The sequence below is a fragment of the Ananas comosus genome, linkage group 9 (assembly GCF_001540865.1).
Source record: "Ananas comosus cultivar F153 linkage group 9, ASM154086v1, whole genome shotgun sequence".
Taxonomy (NCBI): Eukaryota; Viridiplantae; Streptophyta; class Magnoliopsida; order Poales; family Bromeliaceae; genus Ananas; species Ananas comosus.
In genome coordinates this window covers 10,668,377-10,686,542 of record NC_033629.1, presented here as the reverse complement: position 1 = coordinate 10,686,542, position 18,166 = coordinate 10,668,377, and the positions used below count along the sequence as shown (strand labels likewise).

Below are 18,166 nucleotides of genomic sequence, written 5' to 3'. Positions count from 1 at the left end.
AATGTTTTTTTTTTTTTTTTTTTAGAGATAGATAGCATGCTACTCGCTTCGTTTATTTCATTTAGAAATAAACTTAACTGAAAATGTGAATCAATTAGGATTCAAACTTACGACCTCGGGTATCAACCACCAAGCCTTTTGCCACTTGCTTTAGGAACGGTTGGTCTGTAATGACTAATGTTATACCCATTTTCGTACATTGATAAGAATAGAAGAAAAAAAAATACCGACCGTAACCGACCGTCCTTAGCGCAAGTGACAAAAGGGCTTGGTGGTTGGTACTCAATATCCAGGTTCGAATCCTAATTGATTCACATTTTTAGCTAAGTTTATTTCGAAATGAAATAAATGAAGCGGATAGCATGCTACCTTTCTCTCAAAAAAATAAGAATAGAAGAAAATGAAGATCACAATTCCATAATTTTGTGAAAATATATCAATGACACAGTTCTTATCTTTGAGATTTTAATCCTATCTAATCCCAAGAGTAAGTATAGCAATAGCATTGATCTTTCTGGGATTTGTAGGTGTTCTTTTTTTATGTTTAGTACCCTTAAAAAAATTTTATAAATGACTCCCATAAATTTATATTTGCATAAACAATCTTCTCTCGGTCACGGAATCATCATACAGGACAGAAAATGTCCATGTAGGCATTTTTAAGTTGAGCATAGTGATTCAGCCATCATATTTAAAAATATGATAATTGAATTATTTTATTTTCTTTTGTGTTTTTAACGTGTTTCGTAATTTCCCGTGCTCCTAAGTCGAAAAATATAAAAGATGTGAATATGTTAATTCGTTTATCATATTTAAATATGATGACTGAATCACCGTGTTTAACTTAATATGCCCAATCTGGCGCTCGTGTGGCAGAAAAAGAGTCATTTATGCTAATATAAATTTACTGGGGCTAGTTGTAAATTTTTTTTTTTTGAGAGGGTGCTAAATGGAAAAAAAAATCTAGATTTGCATAATTTTTTTATTTTTCTGTGATATAATATTTTATATTTTATTTTAGTATTCATTTGTTTTGTTTGGATTATTACTTTTCTTTTCCTCTATAATTTTTTTTTTTCTATTTTTAACTTTGTTTAGAGAAACCGGTTTATGACCACGGTCCATGGAAATAATAATCGATCCTTGCGTTTCCGCTCCGCTCCTCTCTATTTCTCTTTCGTGAAAGTTGAAACAAAACGAACAGCGACGAGCGAGCGAGCTAGAGAGAGAGAGAGAGAGAGAGAGAGCGGGAGCTCGCGGGGCCTCCACTAGGGTTAGGGTTCGGGTTAGGGTTTGCGGATCGATCGGGGACGGAGATGGCGGCGGAGGGCGGCGGCGGCTCGCCGGGATCTCTGGAGGCGCGGCCCGGGATCCTCCTCGTCGGCTCCCCCAACGTCGGCAAACGAAGCCTCCTCTCTCGTCGGTTCCAAATCCCACCCTCCTCTCTCTCTCTCTCTCTCTCTCTCTCTCTCTCTGTTTATGTTTATAGTATCATCTTATTGAGTTAACTAGTGATTCCGATCCATTTCTCAGCTTTGTAGTCTAGAGAATTGTTTAAGAAAAAATGGGTCCTTTATTAAGCTTTTTTGCCTTTGCTCTTAATTTTAGTATCACTTTGTTTTGGATAGAAAACAAGGAATTGGAGCTCATAAATCTGTTGTGGATTAAAAATAAGTACGCATATTGCATACGTGTGAACACATAGATCTTAAAATTATTAGGGCCTGGTTGGCCCTGCTGTTGGGTGTGGTGCTGATTGATGAAGCTGTGTCTGAATTAGCAAATAGGGTATATTAGATCCTCCAACAGTTTCCCTCTGTAGTGTGGTAGAATCAGAAGCTTTTAAATTGATGCTTTGGATTTTGGGCCTCAAAATTACAATTTTGCCTCCCACTATAGTAAAAGCGTCAAACTTTTTCAGATAGCCAAACATTCTGTAACTGCTAATTGTTGGCGCCAAGTTACAATTGAGATCTGTGGCCGCTGTGTCTGTATGCTTTAAGTAAATTAATTGTTTTATAGTAGAAGCGAGCCAAACACTATGTAGCTGGTAATTGTTGGCGCCAAGTCACAATCGAGATCTGCAGGCGCCGTGTCTGAATGCTTTTAAGTGAATTGCCCCCTTTCTAATAGCTTGGGCTTTTGGAATTGTAGTTAGTGTTCCAACAGTACTTGTTTGATTGAAAGTCTGAACCCCTACATATGACCTTTGAGTTTGCTATATATTGGATATTGTTTTGTAAATGATGCAATAAGATCCATCTGAGAAACCCTAAATAACTGAGAAATAAGCTTAGTTCTTAATGCTGTCATCTCATGGTTTGCCATGATAAGAGATGATTAAAAGGATGAATGGCGGATAAGTTTATGCTTTGCTGTACTCTTTGTTTCAAGTTTTTCGCAATGTTTGTTATGGCAATTTTGCACTTAATAGTTCAAGGATGATACAGTATTCCTTATATTATCAAAGTTCAAATAGTTATTTATCAATATGATGGCTCTGTAACTTTGGTCTGTTGAGGATACTTTGATTTGTATGTTCTCTTGTCCATATTTTTCTTCCTGAACAGGGATTTACTGCTTTAATGTTTTTCATTACTATTTTGACTGCAGGCTTGCTTTCAATTGATATTCCCGACACACATGACTTATCCTCTGGGGTTCTTTGTCAAGGGTATGTGTTTGTTCACAAAGTAGTTTCTACCTTATGCATGTGCTAAGAGTGTTTCGATTATATTTAGTGGATGAGTATGTTTAGTTCTAACTTGATTTTGTATGGTTGGTTAACAGGTGGACGATTGACACCAAGTATTACTCAGCTGATCTTTCTATATGGACAGCTCACCTTGATGAAGGCTTTTCTTTCAGATCGCTGCCGAACCCTAGGCAGTTGGCTGCTCTAGTGATGGTTTTTGACATGAGTGAGGTTAGAATTATACCCTGCATTTATTTCAAGTTAATATTTTTTGTTCGTTGATTGCTTCTATAGAAGACTGTAGATTCATGGGCTTTTTGCAAATGATATCTACCTTTATCTTGGTTTCCCAACTGTAGCGCTTTTTCTTTCATTTTTTTTACAATTTTGGATAATACTTTTCCTTATGGGTTGAAATACAACCGGCCACTTTATGATAAATCTGGGTACTAAGATTTCCCGCCAGGGCATTCTTTTCCAAAAAAAGATATAGTAATAAAAAAAATAAAAACAGTGGGCAAAAGTTGCAAAATCTGAAAAATGGAGGGTCGGCCTTTATATTATACCCTTATGGAAGGTGGATATGTATAATACATGTTATCTTCCATGGTTTTAATTTCATTTAAATTAATTGCAGGAATCCTCCTTTCTTACTCTAAAAAGTTGGGTTGCCAACACCGATATTAAGAAATTCGAGATATTATTATGCATAGGGAATAAAGCAGATCTTGTGCCTGGCCATCATGCTCATACGGAGTATAGAAGACGCAAACAGAAACACAGAGAGTCATCAAGCGATCCCCACACTGAATACTTTGATTATGGGATAGATGAAACAGAGGGTTTTAGTTTATTAAGGGACGAAGAGCCATCTATAGAAATTAGGAAGTCATCTTTAGAATGGTGTGTTGAAAATAACATAGAATATATTGAAGCTTGTGCTGCAAATGCCGACTTTGATAAATGTAAGTTCTTATCTTCCATTTTTTCCTTTTCGTTTGCGTGTATTACCAAATTTTCTGATGTCCTTTGGAACGCAGTATTTTACATTAGTAAGACTTTGAAACTTGAAAACTTACTTTACCTCCCATGATTTGTTGATTTCCCTACTGGTGGCAAGAGCATGCTTCTGAGATACTGAAATTTTGAAGGACCATTTATGTTATATGGATTACATAGGGGTGTATATGTGAATAACTAATTTTGCAGGGTATATGTGTAAAAAATACAATTTTAAAGGGCATATATGCTATTCAGAACTTTTAAGTGGTATAGATAATATACGTAAATAGCTGATTTGCTGTGGTAAATTAGAAGAGGAGCTTATTTTTGTACCGTTTCCACATAAATATGGTGATTTAAGCTGAAATTTCTGGTCTTGCCATGAGAAGGTGCTTCTAATATAATCTTTTAGATTGTTCTCTTTATTAGAATGTAATGAAAATTCCAATTTAACTGTGGGTAATATGATTTCTCTCACCGAAAACAACAACAGGTCTGTCAGTTGATGGTGATATTCAAGGTGTAGATCGACTCTTTGGAGCTCTTTCTGCACATATGTGGCCTGGAATGATCCTCAAGTCTGGAAATAGGATCGCCACCCCATCTTTAGTGGAGAAAGAAGGTAACAAAAATCCCTGATGATGCTTTCTAGGTTTGTTATGATTGTAATCCCTCAAGTTTGACATCTGTATCAATTTCATCCTCATAGTTTCAACTGTAACTATTTAGTTCGTAAAGTTTGTTCTGTGTAATAACCAAATCCTCGTGTGAGTCTAGCCATGTGAAAAAGGTGCTGTGGTAGAATAAAGGGTGAACTTCAAAGTCTATATTGTTACATGTAAAACTATTAACACGGAAGTGAAATCTGGGTCAACCTTCATGGTCTAAATTTGTATTCAACACTTCTTAAACACAATATTACCTGAAAATTAATTTTTTTTAAATGTTGTTATCTTTTGGTCCCTTTTCCACAGTAGCCAAGGCCATGCTTTTTGTAACAGTTCTTCTATATCTTTCTCTAATGGTTATTGCATCAGGGTCCTTAACCTTTTACATAGTTTTGGTCTGGTTACCAGCCTTTCAGTTGTTGCCTTTGGATCCTTTCCTTTAAATTTGGATTGCTATCTTATTCTTCTGGTTAGACTAACCTTGCATATTGAATCGGGATTTATGTTTTCTGTACTGATCTTTCCTGTTCTTTCTTTTTATTATAAAATTCTTCTTTTAACAGAAACTACGGATGACGAATCCGATTATGAAATTGAATATGAGGTTTTATCTGACGGATCCGATGAACCATGGCAAGGAGCAGCTGGAACCAGTAAAAGCTCAGAACATGAAATCCCGACTTCTAGTTCTCTTCCAAATGACCTTGCTCCGGAAACTGTCTTACAACAAGAAGCAGAAGATAGAGCTAAGCTGACCGAGGATAATGATCAGAAGCAAGAAGCCAATCCGTCTTCAGAGCAGAAGCCAAAAGCTGAAGCAGAGATGAGTGGTGGGGTTGAAGCTAATGATAACAATACTAACGAAGTGGATGAGGATGAACATTATGGGTTGGATGATCTGGAAAGGCTAATGTCAGAGATCGGTAACATGCGCGCCAATTTGAGGCTTATGCCAGATTTCCAAAGAAAGGAAATGGCCGCAAAGATTGCAATGAAAATGGCGGCCATGTTTGATGAAGGCAGTGATGAAGATGGCGTTTAGAACGGCCTGCTGAATTCAGCCTTTTCCACAAGTGGCGGTTCTGGCTTTTTTAAGCTCAATTGCGATCATAAAGAGGCGATAGTATAATTTCACCTTCTGGTTTGCGATGTTTCTCCACGGAAGAAAGGATGTTGATTGAAGCAGAAAATCTATCTAGTGGTTTACAAACGGTAAATGCGTACAGATCTTACCTGAACTAAAAGCATTTCCTAATGGGTACATAAACTTTGAAAATTCTGATTTTACTACCGGATCTTAACCTATTTTCAATTTGAAGTACCTGTTTGTCAAACTTAAAGCCTATGTTAGTTCTTTTGGCCGGCTATTCCTCTACTTAACATGCTATTTTCAGCAACTATTCTGGCTGAAACCATCTATTTCTAGCGGAAAGTGATTCAATTTTCTGAAACTAAATGAACCAAAAGTTCCGGTAGTGAAATCAAACTTTTAAAAATCTGGTACCCATTTTAAAATTCAGGTGATGCTTTTTTTTTTTTTTATCTATCTATTGACGACCTGTGTTACATCTTGGAATGTTGACTTTCGTGCTGTTTCAGTTTTGATCAACTTTTGAGAAGCCCTCCTATTTCTGTACTTACATGCTACCAGGTGTTATACGCATGTAAATTCGAGTGCCAAATTTTGGTTTTATGTAAGTTGAGTGAACACTTTAAAACCGAGTCTTCGCCGTTGGATATGCTCTACTTAATTTGCAGCACCAAAACTAGTGATTTAGTTATGTGTCCTGTATATTCTGACTGTTTAATGTTTGAAAATAATGCCATTCTTGTTTTTCGTTTTTCATCGAAGAATAAAAGATTATGTTTGAAGGATATCTCATCACTCATCTTCTGATGTGCAATTCGCAGTTTCATATTAGTTAAGTATGGATTGGGAAATTTTGTGCTATATATGTTTTGGATTTGTTTATGATATTTTGGAAATTTATATTCATTCTTTTTATTTTTACTTAAAAAGAAAAATTGGTCTCACTTTGGTGCTGTGTCACTGAATATGAAGGAAAATGCTATGGCACATGCAAATTTTATAGCTTAGCTTTCTAGGCATGCTGATTTGTTTTTTTTTTTTTTTTTNTTTTTAATTAGTTTTTTCAGAGGCTAAAATGCTGATAACCTTCTCAATTTATCACGCTGTACTTTGCCTTCTATATAAATATATTTGCGCTTAAACTCTTTTAAAAATATTAAAATTATTTTATCAGATTATAGCATTAAAAGAAATTAATGAAATGATTTAAGTCCCTCTTATTATGGTGTTAGAGAAAGTAAGCGTTAACTAGGTAGGTTTTTAGGAGGTTGCGTAGATAATTTTTTATCCAAAAAGTTTCATCCAAAAACTTAAGTACATATGATATATATATATATATTAAAGAAAAGTAAAGTGCATTTTAGCCTTTTTCAAACTACTATAATTAAATTCTATTTTTCTTAAATTGTAATCACCACCCAATTAAAATACTTCACTGTCATCATGTAACTAAAATATTGTTAAAAATATAGATGGATATAGCAAAGATTATTCCATCCGTGACGCGCACCAAACTTATGATAATTAATTAATATTTTAAACTTAATATACCAAAAAATTAAAATTAAATTTTTAATAGGTTGATGTGATCATCAATATTTAAAGAGCACGTATATAAAATAATCAGTTTTGAAAATTACATATTAAATTTTCGAATGTCATAACGCATACTTAATAAATTAAATTTTAAATATAAATTTTTTTTGGGAAAACTTCAAAAACTCCCCTGTGGTTTCGTGCATTCTCACTTTGCTACCCTGTGGTTTAAAACGTATCAATTTACCCCCATGTGGTTTCATTTTTATCTTTTCGGAAGCTTTTTCGTTAATATTTCATTAAATTATATACAAAAAACTTCAGATAACCATCTATATTTATCGAATAGTCACTTTAGTATCCTTTAATTTTAACTTTGTCACTGATTTTTAAAAAAATAATAATAAAATTGATAACAAAAAGATAAAAACGAAACCACAGGGGGGCAAATTGATACGTTTTAAACACAGAGGTAGCAAGTGAGAATGCACGAAACCACAGGGGGGTTTTGAAGTTTTCCATTTTTAATAATATGCAATAGTTTACCGACTATTTCTAAAGCAAATGGCAAATAATTTGGTGGTTGTACCCGAGATTTAAAATTCGAATTATAATTAATTTATATTTGATTAAATTTATTTTTAAATAAAATAAACGAAACGGTAGGGTGCTACCTATCTCTCTGGAAAAAAAAAAAAAAAAAAGGAAAAAAAAATAGCAAGTAGTTTCGTACCCAATTCACCTCGTGCGACAAAAACGATCGCCCTTTTACGCGTACTCGTATTCCTCCCCCATTTGAACCAAAAAAAAAAAAAAAAAGAAGAGTTCTGCGCATCCACCGTCCATCACACAACCTGCACGAATCTCAAAGCAACGTGACCGATGGCTTTCCCCTTCCTCCTCATCCTTTTCTACCGTTACGCAGCAGAGGAAGGAGAAGAGGGTCGAATCACACAAGCGAAGCATCTCCTCCTCCTTCCCCTTCCCCTTCCCCTTCCCCTTCCCCTTCTTCGCCCCCCTCAATCCACCACCTCTTTCCTTCGCCCTAGGGTTTCTCCTCCTCCTCCTCCTCCTCCTCCTCCTCCTTTGGGCNAAAAAAGAAAATCTAAGCACCGCAATTAAGTTAACCGAGCTTGCTCCCGTCCACTACGGTCGAACACAAACAGCCTCTCCACCCAATAGGAAACGTCCACGTGGGACTTGTTCTTGCTGTTCACAGTGGCAATTCTGAAAATCGTTGGAATAGTAGGGGCAAGTGCGGCGGGGGATTCCGCCGTATAAAAAAGGACGGGGATCGGGCGCCGAGGGGGTACGGCGTAGGGTTCGGTCGTTCCCGATAAGCTCGGCGATTGCTCGAATGGGAACGAACGTCTAGGGCATCGAATCCCGCGCCCCGCTCCTTCCTCCTCCTCCTCCTCCTCCACCCCCCGAACCCTAATTTAACCCCCCCTTCGATCCATGCATCCCGCCCCTCCCCCTCTCCTCCAACTTCGATGAGATCTCGAGCTGGATCGTCGTGCTATGCCCTTCCCCTGCTTCTTCTTCCTCTTCTTCTTCCTTCCCTCCTCCTCGCGAGCTTCTTCTCCCCCGTGCTGAGCCCCGTCGTGGTCTCGGACGAGGGCGGAGGTGAGGGATGGGGAGCTGCGGCTTCTTCGATTCCGGATCGCGAGCTTCTTCTGCTTCCGACCTCGGCGTCGCACGGCCGAGAAAATTCGGGGAAATTAGAAAGAGACGGGCGCGGGAGCCGATTCGCAAGCGATTTAGCTCCGAACAGAGATTTGAGCCGTTCTCTGGTGCCGATTCTTAATTCTGCTGGTCTGAAGCAAGCGGCGCGGTCGATTTTGGATCCAGTTGTTGAGTAAGTGCCTTGTGTTTTTAGGTATACACTTGAATTTGATGAACAAGTAGCATCCAAATGAGATAGTGAAGTGATTCCTATTCTTTCTGTGAAAAATCATTTTAGTTGATCGACTTTGATTGTTTCCCTCGATCTAGTTCGCATCGTAAAAACCTCTTGTTTAGTGCAATAGGAATACCCATTTATTGTTACGACAGAAGTTTTGATACTTGCTTTTTTTGACGTTTTGATCGAATATGCATTAATGTCAGTAAATTTCACTTAAGTTCTATATTTAGCTCTTCTTGTTTCTTGTCATCAAGTTCAGTGTATCCACCATATTTACTAGTACGACTAAGGCTCTAAGCTTGCTTATTTTTAATGCTTTTATCCTAACTGTAGAAACAACCATTCTGATAAATGGACTTCACTATGTCAATTTCAAAGTTCTTGTGGCAGCAAAGTTTTGCTTCTTTACAAGGGATGCTTATTTTTGAGGATTAATTGTAGTATACTGATAGTATGTACTGTTGTTGAACTAGTCTATCATCATTAATGTTTGGACCTTGAGTATTTTGAACTTTAGTAGTGTTGCTACGGTTTGACATTGCCCGACACACTATGATACGTCATGTACCCTAACTTTTTTATGAAGTAGTGCAATATTACTTTAATCGGACCTAAGACCCTAAGACTCCGATCTTTAAAGCCAGCCACAAAACACATTGGTTCTTAGATTTTATGCATGTTGGACAATGGCCTGGAATGCATGGTTGTCATTATTTAGAACCTCTTTCATTCAATTAAACAACGTTGTTTACACCAAGTTTTGTTCAAAGTGCAGAAACATTTGTGTTCCTTTCATTTTTTGTTTTGCTTTCTATCTCAAAATTTACAGTTATTCTTACGCTGTTTAAGCAGAAAACCTGGTACATTGCTTCTTGTTCATGAGGATGGCACTATGAAATTTATGGACAGTAGCTCAGGATCAACTCTTTGGGAACTTGAAACTGGTCATCCACTTTCATCTTCTGATCAAGCTCTTTATCCCACTGGTGATTCCGAATATTTGGTGTATCCTGGGCAAGGATCAGATCTCTATGAGTTCATTAAGGGCGTTGGTTTAAGGGTATGCTTGCAAATTCCAGGTCTTTGGCATATATATATATATATATATATATATATATATATATATATATATATATATATCCCTTTAAATAATCTATATGCATATATATCCATATATAATCTAAATTTTCATTTTTTTTCCCTTCAAAAGTGTAGTGTTGAGGAGTCCATTGAATTCATGGAGGGAAGTTGGCTTTTTATGACACTTTTTTTTTTGGCTTTAAACTTAAAGAGGAGCACTCTTTGTAGTACAAGAGAATGTAGTTTTGAAGGGCAAAATCAGATTTTGCAGGGGTATATTTGAAAATATTTCTTCCCTTTTGACTTATTCATGTGTTTCTCTCATTCTCCCAGAAGCACGACTTGACAATCGATGAATTTATCGCTAGAACACCAGAAATTAAAGGTTCAGTCATCACCATCGGATCCAAAACTTCAACTCTCTATACTGTCAATGCTGATAGTGGAGAGATAATCTACAAGCATAGTCTGCCTGCAAATTTGAGTGGATTTAAAGTGCCTTTAGATGAAGGTATTTCACTCTCATCTAAGTTGGATGCTGGAAAAAGGTCTGAAAATACTAATTACATAACTATAATAAGAACGGATTATTCTCTCAGCTCTTCAGATCTTGGTAGGCATTTGTGGAATTGGACAAAACCCTTTTTCTCCGCTTATTATCATACTAAGTATGAGGCGCCACCTGGAATGAACAATAAGCTTAAACCAATTTATGGTCAGGGACAAATTCCTGTGTACATCGAAAGCAAGATTGATAAGCTCCAACTTCCTCCAGCTTCTCATTTCCACAACAGCATCGAATTTGTGAAGGAGAAGAACCAAGATACTATTGTTGCGAATTCTCTTTCTTTGGAACCATATTTTGATTCTGATGAAATTCTAAAATTGCCTGATAATGCGCATACATCTTTGAGTACCTTACAAGAGTCAGCTAAAGCTAGTGTTCGTCCTTTATTGGAATATGATGATGATTTTCATGGACAAAGTAATGATGATTTGGATACTGCAAATATGCAATATGACAATCAAAATAGTTTAGTTATGTCAGAGAGCTCATTTAAAAATACACATAGTAATTTGGTCCTTAATTATTATACGCCTGGAAAGAACTACACTGAGATGCCTTCTGCAACTATTTATGGACTTTTGGCATGGTTCGTGATCCCATCTGTATTTATTTTTAGCGTACTACATTATCTGAAGATTCGTGAGCAAGTCAAACAGAGTAAGCAATCGACTGTTTTTCGACAAAGTGGAGCTCCTAAGAAGAGAAAAACTCGAAAGAATGGAGCTATTGTGGTTTCATCCTCTGATAAGGAGAACAGCGAATCTGAGAGGGGACAAGAGATTCAATCCAATGAAAAGTATCCTTTTATGAGTCATATGCGATCTATTGATGCTGGAAATGGGCGTTGGGTTGGCAAACTTTTTGTTTCCAATACTGAAATAGGTAGGGGAAGTAATGGAACAGTTGTTTTTGAAGGATTTTACGATGGTCGACCTGTTGCTGTAAAACGTCTTTTATGTGCACATAATGATGTTGCTCGAAAAGAAATTGAGAATCTTATTGCTTCTGATCAGCACCCAAATATTGTTCGATTGTATGGAGTAGAGCAGGACTTAGATTTTATTTATATCTCGCTCGAACGCTGTAGCTGTAGCCTAGCTGATTTAATTCAGCATTGCTCTAAGTCTTCTACTGAAAGTCCAGCCTCAAACTCTGAAATTGAGAGTAGTGTACAGTTGAACTATTTGAAAGGTATTGAAAGGGAAATGGAGTTGTGGAGACGAGATGGGCTTCCTTCAGCGCAACTTCTAAAACTAATAAGGTTAATAACTAACTTTATTGTTCTCCTATTCTTTTGTGCCTTTTATTTTGGTGAATTTTCCTACTTTTCTTTCGATACTTTTAAAACATAACACAATAGTCTTATTTGTAGAGGGAGTTCTAGCTTAAGTTAAATTGAATATTCAGGAATCAAACCTAGTATGTTTTTTCTTTTCCTTTTCTTTTCTTTTTTCTTCTTTTTCTTTTTTGGATTGCAATGTTGAGGTAGATGAATGGTAGTACAAGAAATTATTGGTAGGACATCCAACATATTTGCTATTAACTGGAATAGCCTCAGTTGAGTCCCAAGAATGACATGGCTATAGAAAACTATGAAAGATCAGCTACTATGAATTTATGAGTAGAGAGATTTTAAGATAGGATTGAGTGGTTAATATTGTGGAAGCCTCTTTATATAACATATTCATTTTCTTACATGCTTATGTTTTCTTTCTTGTATTGTAATGCCTTGATTTTGTTTTTTATTCCGATTTTGAGCTTTTTAAGGCTTTTACATACATACTTATGCAAACCTATCTATTTAAGTATATACCTCTGTAAAATCTGAAAGTTTATCTATATCCTTCAAAAGTTAGTTTCTTACAAGATACTCATCAAATTCATGGGGAAAAATTGGTTTGGTATTAGAACAAGTTACACAAGGCACATTGTAGAGTATGAGAGTGTATATGTAAGTATTAAGTTTGAAAACTATAAATAAAAATTCAAATGGCACAGGTGTATGAACATAATTATGTCACGCCCCGGATGACTTGTTCCCCGGGCACGCCGACAAATCCGCCGTATACAAAGAAATTTTCTCTGTATACGAAGCGTCAAAGTACCTGTAGAAATACAATGCTACAAACAGTAGCATAGAGCTGCTCAAAAAAATAAGCTAAATATCTGAGTTTCATATACATAGCTAGAATCCAAAATACAAAGCTACTCGCACTGGCGAGTTAAACAACTATGTACATAAACTCCAAAACAAAATTACCTGCAGTAGGGGAAAGCCTCTAGCTCTGACTGTCGGGTAGGGCTCTAGCTCGCAACGCCCTTGCCTCGATCCTGATCGGCAGAAGATGCAGCAGCCGGCACCTGTGGCTCTGCAAAACATAAGTAACAACTGGGCGTGAGAACTACTGTAAAAACAAGTAGTCCTCAGTGGGTACCGCCCAAAACGACATCGGTCACCCACTAAGTCTACAGAAGGGAGCAAGAATAGAAGGAAAAGCAGGAAGTACACTCTACCGCTATTATCCACTACACTATCATACTCTACACTAACCAACTGTAGGAAATGTCAAATCTGACCCAATCCAAATCGGGACTGTAAGCATACCTGTCCCCGGTACTGTGAATACACCCGTCCCTGCCCCGTTGCGACTATCGGGCTCTATCCACACTAACTGGTCCGTGGAGAGTAAGTCCAACTGGCATGAGCGACACCAACGCAAAAGCACAAAGCCTGACTCCGGAGTGGCACTCGTGGGCGCTACCCAACCGAGTATGCAGCGTATCTCTGTCGAGCTCAAACAGGTTCTGAAAAGCCAAAGTCAAGTAACCGACTCAAACTGGTCTAACCACCAACAGGTAATGTGCCCTCGGCACAATCTGACGCCAAAAAGGCGATATGGGTCCACCGTCAACTCTGACGGCACCCACCAGTCCGGAACAACCTGAACAATCCGGTAAAAATCCACTCGGCCCACCAGCACGAGCGTAAATGTAATCTAACTACCTGGAGTACTCGTCTCGAAGATACTGCGACAGTACAATTTAATAACGGCTCCTAGAGCTAAATCAGGCAGTTTAAACAAGTGACAGGTCCAAATCGCAGGTTTTCTCCTAATTCAATTTTCAAGTCCAATATGTATAACCTACTTAATTTATTACCACATGCTCCAAATTCAGATTTGCAATCTACAATATAATCCATGAATTCGAGCTAGAATAGAATATCCAAAGGTCGAAAATTATACATGCCGACGAATATGAACTTAGGAGTAAAAACCGATGTAACCCACCTCTCAAGCAACTCCTGGCAGCGAAGAAAGTGGCCCGGATCCAAAATGATCCCTCGCTGGTCCGTCGAAGTCCCCGGTTCTCCTGCTGCGAAGAAGTAAACCCAATTACACTCAAAAACACGAAATCTGCCCAAACAGCAGCGAAGAAAGCGTGAAATCCGACCAAGCTAACCTTATCCAAATTTAGCAAACAAGGGTTCTGAAGCTTCGTCTCAAAGTCACGAATCCAATGGTCCAGGTTTCGCTGAATTCCGACGCTCCTACGCAGAGAACGGGCCAGAATACGAAACGTCGACGCTGGAACCTGCGAAACAGCATCTCTGAAATCTGCTCGGCAAACAGCAGCCTAGTAAAACTAGGATTCGACAGGGCAAACCTGCTCCAAAAATTGCGATCTTGGACTCAAAATCTTCGTCTCGAAGTCGCGAATCTAGCACGTCAAATTTCGTCGCGTTTCGACACTCCTACATAGAGAACTAGGTAAAACACGGCGGGTCGATGCTGGAAATTCTGCAAATCGGCACCACGCTCGAAATGACAATACTTGAAGCAATGCAACGGAACACTCACCTCAAGGGCTAATCGCATCGACGCGGCGGTGAGAACGACGAAAACGCACCCTCGCCTAGCTTCCTCGCAGCGCTACGATGACGAAGACCTGCTCGAACGGTACCGTGGCGCGACGTCGGCGTCGATCCGAGCTCCACGGCAACTCCACCTGAGCTCGAGCTCTCCACCTTGCCCACGAGCTAAATTAAGGAGGGATAGAGAGAGAAGGCTAATTAGTTTCAATGGGTTGAGTTGATAAGTATCATGAGGGAGTTGGTGAGATACTTATCCACCAACTCAAAAGATTTTTTTTTTTTTTTTTTTTCACCAACTCAAAAGCTAAGGGTACTACAAATTAGATGAATTTTCAATCTTACATGTGTAAACATTTCTTATGTTTTAATACCCTGTGCTTTTGTTTTCTTATGCAGGGATGTCATTTCCGGTCTTGCACATTTACATGAGCTAGGGATCATTCATCGGGATCTAAAGCCGCAAAATGTATTAATTTGCAGTGATGGGATTATTAAGGCGAAGCTTTCTGATATGGGTATCAGTAAACGTCTTCAAGCAGACATGTCTTCATTAAGTCGCCACGCCACTGGTATGCATGTCTGAAAATCTTAGCCTTGGAGCCTATTTCCTTTGCTTGAGCTTTTCTATAAGTGTTGTTTGAGTAGAATTGTTAAATGAATCAATAGCAGTTTTGTCATTGGAAAACCTTATTGTTTTCTTAGTTGACAACCCCTGATCTATTCTTATTTAATGTAAGTTATTTCATTTACTGATTTGGCGATATTTTGTTAACAGAGCCTCACCACCAACCGAATTTCTAATTCAGCTAACAAATTAACTTAAAATTATGATGAATAGCAGTTAGCTAAGAGTCTATTTTCTAGCAGCTTTTGGTTTTTGACATAAAGAAGCTGTTCCCAAAGCCAGGTCTAATGAGCACTTATTGTCAAGTGACACATGCGCCCTTTAATATAACAACAACCTAATTTCTGTGCTTGTAATTACTTTGTAGGGTATGGAAGCTCTGGGTGGCAAGCACCTGAACAGCTTCGTCATGGACGCCAGACTCGTGCAGTGGACTTATTCAGTTTGGGGTGCATCCTTTTCTACTGTATCACCAAAGGTAGACACCCGTTTGGAGATTATTTTGAGCGTGACATGAACATTCTCAACAACCGCCTTGATCTCTTTGTGGTGGATTATATACCGGAAGCTGTGCATCTCCTTTCCCAGTTGTTGGACCCAGACCCTGAGAGGAGGCAAGAACCCTAACACTTACATGGTTTCAGCATCCTGGTTTATTTACTATTATTATTTACTGTTTAGTTACATATATTCCTGTTGGATCAATTATTGATGCATATACCCCTGTGGAATCTCATATTAACTTGGAAGTTTTGGTTCTTAGAAAATATCCTTAAGTTTGGGGAATTCAGCCAACTCAGGAGAGGTGGACTTGAATCAGAATTTAGATACATATGTATATAGAGTCCAACTACTATACTATCGATAGTACCAAGCACTTGGTACTATCGAGGTTTCTGCCGTTGGACCTACCCCTTTGACCATTTCCACCCGTTAGATCATATTATTCAACCAACCACCACTCAACCTTAGGAGACCACTATTATCCTAATCGGAGACCACTATCATCCTGACCGCACGTCCCTTCATCCAAGGGCTGAAAACCTAATAACACCAAACGCTTGGTACTATTAATAGTATAGTAGCATAATTATATATATATATATATATATATAGAGTCTGGCTACTATACTTTTATGAGTATTGGCTCCTTTATACTCATAAGTTTTCGGCACTTAGATTTATTTCCTGATCCTTTCCATCCGTTAGATCATACTATTCAACCAACTATCCACTCAACCCTAGGGGACCACTATCATTTTAAGTGGACCACCATCATCCTAACCGCACATCCCATTAATCAACGGTTAAAAATTTATGAGTACAAGGGGGCCTATACTCATAAGAGTATAGTAGCCCCAGCCTATATATATATATATATATATATATTGGAAGAGGGGTATTTTGTAAATATATGTACAGTAAATTGAATTTTTGAAGGGCATTTATGAGCACAAGGGTGGTGTTCATGTGTGTGCCCCTACGACCATATTTGTTACTCTGGTTCATGCACTTTCCAGGGTATTTATGGAAAAACTGTTTTTACATGGATGCTCCTTACTAGGCACACATGCACTAGTACCCACTTCTGCATACGCATATGCGCTTGCAGGGTAAATGTGCAAAATACCCTACAGGTGAATAGACAGTTTTTCGGGATTGTATATGTTGGCACCTATGTATTGTTTTCAATTTTTATCAGCTGACTGCCGCCTTACAGTAAATGCCTGGACTGTTTTCAGGCCAAGGGCAGCAGAAGTCCTTTGCCACCCTCTTTTTTGGAGTTCAGAGATGCGGCTTTCTTTTCTTCGTGAAACAAGCGATCGGATCGACAAAGCAAATGAGACTGATCTTTTGAATGCTTTAGAAAACGTTGCACCCTCTGCATTTGGCGGGAAATGGGGCGAAAAGTTGGATGCTGCACTCATTGCCGACATGGGCCGATATAGAAAATATAACTTCGAGTCCTTGCGTGATCTTCTACGGTTGATAAGGAACAAGTCAAGCCATTATAGGGAGCTTCCTACAGAACTTCAGGTGTGTGTTGTTACGATGGAAGTACTCTATTATAAGTTCTTAATTTAAATTGCAGTGTTAGCCCCAAATTGTTTTCTGAAGAGTTCACTCAGGCCCCCTACTCTTTTAACCTAAACTTAATAGGGAATTTTCTATGCATTGTTGGCCCCTGTACAGTTTCGTTGACTCTCACGACAATGACTGAGCTTTTATGTAATTTATTTCTACCTAGGGTTCGGACTTTGGAATATGACCTGCATTTAAGTATAAACTAAATTTGCTCCCGTCATTAATTTTCTTGAGTTGTATATGTTTGCATCTTGTTGAAGCCCTTTTACTTTAATTGTTATTATTATTTTTTTCTGCGATTATTATCAGGAAAAAATTGGGTCGTTTCCGGAAGGATTCGATCAGTACTTCTCTAGCCGATTCCCCAGGCTGCTGATTGAGGTCTACAAAGTAATGTGCACGTATTGCAGGGAGGAGGACTCATTCAGCAAATACTTCGAGAGCAAATTAGGCTAAAATTTCTCATAGGCCCTACATCTTATTCACTTGTTCTAATCTAACTGATGATTAGTTGATGTAAAATGTTGAATGTATGTCGTAGTAATGTTATATATGTATGTATGTATGTAACACTGTAAATTGTAGAAGTGGATTTGCATAGCACAGAACAATGTATGTTTCATGTTAGGCAATAATAATGTTTCATCTTATTGCTGTTCTACATTGCGCTCAATTAGATGTTACTGATACTTTATCCTTCTTCTTTCTAAGAGTAACACTTTTTTCTATCCTTTTTTTTTTTTTTCCTCTCTTGCTAGTGGCACTAATGGTGAAAACTGTGGATCATGATGGAGTGCAATTTTCGGAAGAAATATACGGGGATCCCTCAATCAGGCCGTTCTGAAGTAGATCTCTCAACTATATATGTTGAGTTAGGTTAGAATACTTCTAAAAGCAAATGGTGTTTTTTTTTTAGCTTTCCCGTAGTTTTCAGTAATGGAGAATATACGAATCGACCACCATCAGCACTGCTATCGACTGTTCCTAGCGCAAGTGGCAAAAAGATTTAGTAATTGATATCCGAGACCCAAGTTCGA

General features: G+C 38.0%; 2 protein-coding genes and 1 long non-coding RNA gene across 4 annotated transcripts; 2 read left to right on the top strand and 1 right to left on the bottom strand.

Annotated features, from left to right (window-relative positions):
- Positions 1,170 to 6,240, top strand: LOC109715544. Of its 2 annotated transcripts, XR_002217643.1 has the most exons (7): positions 1,170 to 1,419; positions 2,614 to 2,674; positions 2,791 to 2,926; positions 3,333 to 3,660; positions 4,191 to 4,319; positions 4,929 to 5,577; positions 5,965 to 6,240. XR_002217643.1 is itself a non-coding variant. In XM_020240616.1 (6 exons), exons 1-6 carry the CDS (start codon positions 1,317 to 1,319, stop codon positions 5,405 to 5,407), a joined length of 1,236 nt encoding a protein of 411 aa, XP_020096205.1. In that variant the 5' UTR covers positions 1,170 to 1,316; the 3' UTR covers positions 5,408 to 6,240. The 2 variants fall into 2 exon arrangements, 1 of the variants encoding a protein (XP_020096205.1); XM_020240616.1 differs by having other exon boundaries at positions 4,929 to 6,240.
- On the top strand, positions 7,884 to 17,790 carry LOC109715209 (serine/threonine-protein kinase/endoribonuclease IRE1-like). Its single transcript, XM_020240110.1, has 8 exons — positions 7,884 to 8,045; positions 8,395 to 8,849; positions 9,750 to 9,957; positions 10,311 to 11,806; positions 14,816 to 14,988; positions 15,412 to 15,658; positions 16,787 to 17,081; positions 17,439 to 17,790. The coding sequence occupies exons 2-8, from the start codon at positions 8,485 to 8,487 to the stop codon at positions 17,583 to 17,585; spliced, it is 2,931 nt and encodes a 976-aa protein (XP_020095699.1). The 5' UTR covers positions 7,884 to 8,045; positions 8,395 to 8,484; the 3' UTR covers positions 17,586 to 17,790.
- Positions 13,697 to 14,809, bottom strand: LOC109715210. Its single transcript, XR_002217547.1, has 3 exons — positions 14,212 to 14,809; positions 14,008 to 14,139; positions 13,697 to 13,920 (listed from the first exon to the last, which is right to left on the bottom strand). It is a non-coding gene; the product is annotated as an uncharacterized LOC109715210 (long non-coding RNA).